The sequence below is a fragment of the Magnolia sinica genome, chromosome 8 (genome assembly GCF_029962835.1).
Source record: "Magnolia sinica isolate HGM2019 chromosome 8, MsV1, whole genome shotgun sequence".
In the NCBI taxonomy this organism is placed as follows: Eukaryota; Viridiplantae; Streptophyta; class Magnoliopsida; order Magnoliales; family Magnoliaceae; genus Magnolia; species Magnolia sinica.
In genome coordinates this window covers 10,747,305-10,756,028 of record NC_080580.1, presented here as the reverse complement: position 1 = coordinate 10,756,028, position 8,724 = coordinate 10,747,305, and the positions used below count along the sequence as shown (strand labels likewise).

Genomic DNA, 8,724 nt, shown 5'->3' with positions numbered 1-8,724 from the left:
CTTAATACAACGGTGGTACATGCTATAGATAACCAATTGGATTTATGCATAAATATTGTTAAGATCTCCTACAGATCTCCTTTCTATATATATTTTTATTTCATTCTAAATGAAACATAAGTGACAAAATTTTCCAAAACATAGCTTTTAAATTCTACACCTCTTCTTGAGGAATTGCATCCAAATAGGTTCTTTGGTTCTTTCATTATGCCCTTTTATGCAACAAAGAGACAATCAAGGAATGAAAGCCTTTGGATGCAGAGTCCATGAAATGAAAATTTTCATTTAGAGATTAGCTTCCTTTGAAATCCATCTTAAATGTACTTATGGTTCAAATTGGGGGTTGAACCCCTAAATAAGATTACTATGAAATGTAATTTTAACTAATTATCAAAATTCTATTCAATTGTCCATCCACACGCAACCTTAATATAATCTTTAAACATGAGTAGAAGAACTTAATAAAAATCTCAACAGCTTCATTAAGTATAGCAAAATTTCAAATATCGTTCTACATAATTAGAAATCCGCTCAAGAAATTAACAATCGTAGGCTGATGATTAAGATGAGAACATGGATATTACAATCAATAGCCGATTATTTCAAAATCCATGATACACAAGTATAAGATGGACACGGCATTGACCACTACGCCTTCAAAAAATAAGTGAACAAAAAGAAAGAAAGAAGAATGTGGAATCAGGCTCAACATTTGGGAAGATCAGACGGTGGAGGTGGCAGCTTCTGATATTGTCGCTTCCCATCCTTAACGACCCACGCCATCTTCAGACCCCAGCTGAGGTGGGCCTCTATGTGGCAGTGCATGAACCAAACACCTATTTCAGAACATTGTTCATTTCAATTTCCATGTCAGTTTAAGTTTGTATAACTTCAATAAACGGGTGAAATTGTGACCAAAAGAAGGGATGATCATGGGCCCCACCGTGTGTATGTAGCATGGTGTTGGCTCATGGTTCCCAACCTGATTAACTCGACTGAGTCTGAGTCAACTCGGATGAATCGCTACTGACTCGGACCAGTTGGTGATCCATGTTTGACATTGATAACTCAATCACAATATGATAGAATTCCTCTTCCCTCGAGTGGGACTGGAATCCTCTACAACACCCGTTTTATATGCAGTGGGGCCCAACATGTTTAATCCACTCTGTCTATCAAGTTCTTTGCTTGATGTTAGAATCTATGGCCAAAAGTCAGCCAGACCCACAACTCAAATGGGCCACACCACATGGAATAATGGGAATGGGGCTACTGTGGTGGTTATGATTCATCAAAACCGTTAATCGGGCCTCACCAGGATGAAGAAAAGATACAATAAAACTCATATGGGCCACAGCAGTTTTGGAAACAATTCTACATTGGTGTGGCCCATTAGAGTTTTTAATGGTTCACACCTGATGAACTGAGTGGATTTTACATAGACAACAAGGCGGACCCCACAGCCGTATTGTAGACTATTCAGTTCCCTTTGAGTGTGTTCGTTAGTGATTGCAATTCAATTAGATTTGAATGAACCAAACGCAACCAAATCCTATCCATAACTACCTGGATTATCAGCCCGGAAACGAATGGCCACCCAACCGCCAGGTGGAACTCCAACAGTATTCCTCTCCACAGGATCGACTAGGTTGAATTTCGACCGGTCTTTCTTTGCGTTGTAGTTCCCAAGACCTCGTCCGACTACGAAGAAGTTATGACCATGTAGATGGAGAGGGTGATTTTCCGGCCCCACAATGCTAGTGTCCTGCATTACCAGCTCAACGGTCGTATTAAAATGAAGCGGGACCACCTTAGTACCATGGCTCACCAAAGTATTATTTGGAGGTTTGCCGGTGTAATCAAAACGAAAAGGTGGCTTCTTTGGGAAATTGCTAGTATATACACCGTTCGATTGCTTCAAGTAGTGGGCCTCAAGGAGAGCAGTCGTTGGGAGTGTCATTGATACATTGTTAATAGAAGCAGCGAACTTAGCACCGTTGAATCCTTGGCACGTTTGATTCTTTGGGCAACGGTCCGTACCGAGGCCCACCGTGAAAAAGAACCGTTTATCAACGGTCTTCGGGACATTGCATGGAGATCCAGCGTCAGCTAAGCTACGAAATCTTCTGGCGAATTTCATGCTGAAGGAAGTGTCATTGAGAGGTGGAAGCTTTGGTTTGAAAACGGGGAAAGTCTTTATAGAAGATGAATTGGGGCGTTGGTATAGGAGGAATCCGACGGTTGTGGTATTATCAAAGGTGCCAGCACCGGGTGCGTAGGGTCGGGCTGCCATGATGAATGTGGCATTTGAGTTATGGTGTTTGGCTTTGAGTAGGACGTTGGTGGTTTGGCCTGGTGAGATGAGGATGGTAGTTGTGTTGAAGGGCTTCACATAGACAGCATCTGCTTCTACGACGGTGAGCGTGTGGTTGGCGATGCTGAAGAAGAGTTCGTCGTTGAGGGCCGCATTGATCAGACGGAGGAGATACGTCTTTCCTGGCTCTATGGTTAGTCTGAATGTATCTGGCCCACCAAACAAACAAAATCAGAAGTGAACATCTGGACTACAGATTATCCATAAGCCATACGATGCTATTGCCGATCCGGACCGTCCAAATCACGGGACTCATAGTCGATGGACCATGTCTTAAAAAAGTGGAAGCGGATTGGCTGGTGTACCACACACCACCGATGTGGCTGGTGTGTTGACGTCACCAAGTTCTGTGGGTCTCATCATGAGGTGTGAGTTACATCCAAACCTTCTGTTCACTTGGTGAGCTTGTCATAAGGCTTGAGCCGAAAAATAAAACAGATCCAAAAATCAAAAATCAAGTGGACCACATTGTAAAAAGAAGTGGGGGATTGAACGCCTACCATTGAAACCCTTTTGGGGTCACAAAAATTTTGGATTAATATTATATTTGTTTTTTCTTCTCTTCATTAAGTTCTGTGTGACCTTATGAACAGATTGGATGGAAAGTAAACGTTAAGGTGGGCCCTATGAATGTTTTAATGGTGAGAATCATTGTTCCCACTGCTATTTGTGGTGTGGTTCACTTGAGTCTTCGAAATTAATCATATTTTTCATCAAGAACTAAAATGATATCTCCAAATGGATGAACGGTGTAGATATTGTAAATACATCATTGTGGGGCCATGTAACTTTGATCTCCTTTGATCCGTTCGTACTACTCGGAGCTTGAGGAGCGTCAAGAGCGTCAGCGCGCATCTTCGAACGACACGTACCCACATCAGCTAGATTGGTGGTGTGTGGTACACCAACCAATCCGCTTCCCTAAAAAATACACTGATCGCAGATTCCTAACCATCCCATCAATGGCTATCTAATAAATGGATCAAAATTAGCCAAATCAGAACGTTCAGATCATTCGATCAAAATTCAATGGCCTGGATTGTACACTCCAAGCGGCTCATCAAGCCCATTCAACTCACCGAATAATGGGCCGGAGCCCATCTTGCTAATCAAATACCCAGCTTAGACATTGTTAGCTATGATAAATCAGGCCACTGAACTGGGCCATTTGGATGACATTGGCCCCACAAGCCCAAATTAACATGGGCCCACCCTGACCCATTGACAATATTAAATACGTGTGCGTTTATCTTGGTACGTGTACCTCTTGATGAGCAATTGTACAAAGGCCCCGGAAGACCGTTGATTGTGTACGCATCGGATACGTTAGGCCCACCTCCCGTTTGTAACGCCTGTGCGATTATGGCCTCAGGATCTGCATTAAACCACTCACCTGCAAGTAAAGCCCAGTTGATTAGAGAATTGTTGTAAGTAGTTTAAGTCATGTAATAGGAAGATCTAGACCGTTGTTTACCAAAGATAATTGGGACCTCCTTATGTGGCTTGGCAAATGGATAAGGAACGGTGCGCTTGGGCAGGATGATGATGGGCCCGTAGAGGGTTGATCTCAGCCATGAAAAGTGCGCGTGCCAGAAGAGTGTGCCTCGTTGGCCGATGATCGTGAAGTTGTAAAAGTACGTTTGGCCAGTCTGGATGGGGCACTGGGTCACGTAAGCAGGACCATCTGACCATCCGCTCAGGAGCTGTCGGACACCGTGCCTGCTCCGTTGATGACAACCGTCCATCAAACGGATCAAGAAACAATCAGCATTGCTTGAGTAGCTCTAATACATATCATTAAAAGTTTAAGGTAGCTTAGTAGGGAAATGATCAATATTAATTACTATACTTTCAGGCTATGTGGGGCCCACCGTGATGTGTGAGTGACATCCAAACCATCCATTAGATGTGGCCCATGTTTGGCCTACGTCCCAAAATCCAGACTGTCCATCCCGTTGTAGAAACTTCTAGATTGAATGTGGGTCCACCTCGTTGCGTATATGTCATCCAATCCAGTCATCAGTTATGCCACATTAGGATGAAGGGACGATCTGAGATTTTTATCTAGATCATGCTTGGGATGTACGGTGAACAAGAGGAGGCTCACCACACGTACGGTTTGGATTTCGTATAAACATTATGGGTGGGCTGCAACAGCTCGAGCGTATGGTAATTACCGCATGAAGGTACGTGAACGTTGCTGAGATGTATTTTTCTGTTGAAATGTTAGGTGTTTAGACACGTGCGAGATCCATGTCATTCATCATATGGGTATTAATGGTGAGATGCCTTGTCTCAGAAGCAGGCAGATATGATAATCTAGTAGCTAACCGTGTAAAAAAACATGAACGGTGAGGAGAAATTGACGAATGGTCCGATTTCGATGTATGCTTTCCCCCGCCTAACGATCATGTTGGCTAGGATTTGGAGACCAGGGATCTACGTGATGAACATAATACGATGATTTGAACCGTCCAGATTCTCGATACCATCCAAAATCATCCATGATCCCATTAATTGATAATACTAACCATCGATTTATGAAGTTGATTCTGGGAAATCGATAATATTCTTTGTAACGTTCTAAATCTATGACCACACTAATAGCACAGATTCCATAACATGGACGGTTCGGATGGTCGGACCATCTCAGCATTTGGGGGGCTTTCTATGTGGCGACGGATGCTGGCGGTCTCAGTCGCGACAGAGGCAATCCGACCTTTTGAAACCCTTCACCACCGTTGTATGCCTTCTTCATCTCGCAGGTTTCTAGATGCACACGGTTCGGTTCGGTCCGGTCCAGTAATGAGGTGAGATTGAAAACTGAATCGGACCGTTAGCACCCTAGAACCGAACTAAAACAAAAACCAGTTCGATTCCTGATCAGTTTCACGGCTTTAGGCTTTTTATAATCTGGTCCAATTGCATATTTTATTTTATAATTTAACCAATGTCCATTCGTATTATAATCTACTTGATGAATGGTTTAGATATTGTATATGGTGTAAAATATACATTTATGAAAACAAGCAAAGGGTGCATTATAAACCATAAATCATGAGTCAAATATACAACTAAAATATATTGTAAACTCACGATTCTAGGTTTGTTTCCACGGTTCGGATTCATGATTCGGATCACGGTTCGGTTCGATTCTACATACTCCAAATCAGAATCAAATCGAACTAAACAGTTTTTTAATTTTTGGAATTGAACCAGAACCAATGCACTCTAAAACCGGACTAAATCAGATCATTTGGTCGGTTCTAGTCCAGTTCCACAGTTCTACCAGTACGATGTGCACCTCTATTTCTAGTTATTGAAATTTGAAGAATGTTACGGGCAATCACCTCACAAGTGGAAACTAGAAACACGTGTACAAAATCGTATCCGTTCATCAGACGTTCCACACTGAGATAAACGGATGTACCAAAAATCAGGTTGATACGATCACGTTTAAGAGAAATTGACCAATGGCCAATTTATATGTACAGTTCAGTCTATCTTATAAACTGATTGGCCTGATTTTAGACATATCACACAAACGCAGGTGGGATCTCCTGATGAGCGGGTCCGATCTCGAACATGCGTTCCTTGCATCTACGTGTCAGGGCATGCAGTTGCCACGGCCACGGGACGGACTGAACTGAGTATCTCGCGAAATTTCAGAGTTCAATAGAAATTCATGCTAAATCCTACGTGTCCAAATGCAACCACGCGGCAAACGTGTACAAGATCCAGATAACCTTTTCTGTGGCCCATACCAAGAACAAGCCCGGTTGATCATGAGGCTGGTTAGGACAGAAAAATGAGAACCACCCATCAAGCTATTAGGATCGTCCGATTAGCCTGACTCTTGAATCATGGCCCATTTACAACTTTAGTCTTGATCTTGTACACATGTCCACATGGGAATTCATGTACCAATGGTGGGAAACGATCCTTGTGTATTTAACGTTTCTACTACTACTACGTATCCTGGTTTGATGACTTGTCCGAGTCTTATCTGACTCACCTGACCTCAGATTCAAGTGAATCGTGACTCGACTTGGAAGCTAACGAGTCAGGGTGAGTCACTGAGTCAAAAAAAAAGCTATGTCTCGCTCATTCTTAAATCTTGGTGCTGAGAGTGTTTCATACCAGTGGAAAGTCACATTGTTTTGAACATGGTTAACCACCTTAATCACGACCCGATCACCTTCCCTGGCTACGATCCTTGGCCCCGGAAACTGACCATTAACGGTCAGGATGCTCCTGGTGTGGCACAGGCGCGTCACATTTTGCAATTGAATCTGCACCGTTAAAAAATAACATGCAACGTAAGAACATATAACCTACATTTCTTTCATATACGAAAAACCCCGTTAGAAGCTTTGTAGGTTGAGCTAAATCTACAATAGGACGTGTGGGGCCCACAATGCTGTTTGCATGGCATCCAATATGTCTATCATCTGTGTCCCTTCATGTTCTCCTCGCCACACAAAAATGAGGCCCATTCAAAACTCATGCGCGCCACACTACAGGGGAAGTTAAGAGAGGGACACCCACCATTGAAAATCTTCCAGATGGTGTGTGGGGCCCAATGTGTCTGTATATGTCATCCAATTCATTCAGAAGATAGCCCACCGTAATGAACGGACACCCAAAAAATCAGGATATTCCGAAACTTTGGTGGGCCACATCACATGATTCAAGAGTTTTCAAGCATGAGTTTACCTGGTGCGGCTCACCTGAATTTTGGGTTTGCGTGAATTTTGGAAGCAAAGGAGAAAATGAGAGGGCTCACATGATGGATGGATTGGATGCCATGAAAATACAACGGTGGGCCCCACAGATCGAATTGCAGGCTAAGCTTGACCTACAAAGCTTTGTAGATCCAGCCTCAACATCACTTACGTTAAACTTGTAGTGTCTGGTTATGCCTGTGTACTCGCTGCGTGCAAGCTCAGGCCACAAGATCAATGGACACAGTGCAAGTAGCAGAGCTCCCAGTGGAACTGATGGTGTCAATAGAGAAGCACCCATCTGTATTTTTCAACGGTGAAAGCATGTGTGGTGTATTTATATATATATAAATATATATACAGAGATGATCAGAGCATGTGTTTGGTTGGTTAGGTAATGAGATAATCCAAAAGAAAAGACATGCATTTTGATGGCGTCTGATTTTTAAATAGGTGGGCCATCTGGTATGTGGTTGGCACTCATGTTAGTCGACCTGACTGTTAGAGTGTTGAAAAAGAAAGTTTATTTTATTCAGCCACGAGTTAGATTCAGTTACCAGAAATGGACCAACAACTCAAATGGTGGCCCACCAATCAAGGGATCATATTTTATATAACTTGGAAAATGATCAATGCAACGAGTCTGTTATGTTGAACGTGTATATTCCAAAACTTTGATCTGGACCATCCATCCAATGGAGCCCACTCCCCAGCAGACATGACATTACACAAATGGATGATCTATTGATCCTAACCATCCAATGATGGCCCTTTTCGTTCTAGACATCAGTTTTTCTCCAAGCCGCTGATCAAATGGTTACGATAGCTCGTAACCAGATCAAAGTCATCCTTGAGAGATATGAAAATTATTTGGACTGTTCATTTTGCAAGCCATCGATCAGATGGTTAGGATCATGCGATCAATGTGATTTTTGTTATGTGGCTTACGAAAAGTGGGTTGTACTGCGTGTACCAAAAAGATCCTACTGGATATCTTACTCCACGATTTTCTTCAACTCGATAGAGACTGTTGAAAAATTTCTTTCTTTTGAAGCTGTAGACAGGATCGACGGTTCTGATTAGCCTAGACTTGTGCCGCATGTACGGTGAAGATGATGACGTAGACAAGGAACCAGTGGATATTATTTGGATTAACGGTTCCGATTGGCCCTTACGAATCAGAATTATATTATATCTCTTAATTTCCATCTAGATGTACAATATCTTTGATTTCCCCCATCCATCGTCGATCTCGTGATTGCGTGTGGAGCATGCAATTGAAAGTAGCCGTTTGTGCTGTATTGTCCTAAAACAGCATCCATGTGATTCATGACTCAAGCCCATCTGGCATTTCTGGATAGTGTTAGGTTTACAATCGTCCATTTGAAATGCTACAAGTTGGATTGAAACTCATCTAAGATATATAGTGCCCATAAAATGGATGGTTAGGATCATTCGAACATTCAGCCATTTGCGTCGTGGGGGGCAATGAAATTTACTTGGAAGATAAATCCCACATGCATATCAACTTAAGGGTAATTTGATAGAGACCCACGATTGAGGCCCACCCTGATTGACGGACACACCGATCCTTTCTGTATTGGGTGATATAAAGTGGAGGGTTAT

General features: G+C 42.6%; 1 protein-coding gene across 1 annotated transcript; it reads right to left on the bottom strand.

Moving 5' to 3' along the window:
* Positions 1-449: 449 nt before the first annotated feature.
* LOC131252856 (laccase-17-like) lies at positions 450-7,399 on the bottom strand. Its single transcript, XM_058253605.1, has 6 exons — positions 7,271-7,399; positions 6,515-6,666; positions 3,849-4,093; positions 3,639-3,767; positions 1,567-2,523; positions 450-836 (listed from the first exon to the last, which is right to left on the bottom strand). Exons 1-6 carry the CDS (start codon positions 7,397-7,399, stop codon positions 706-708), a joined length of 1,743 nt encoding a protein of 580 aa, XP_058109588.1. The 3' UTR covers positions 450-705.
* Between the last annotated feature and the right edge of the window lie 1,325 nt (positions 7,400-8,724).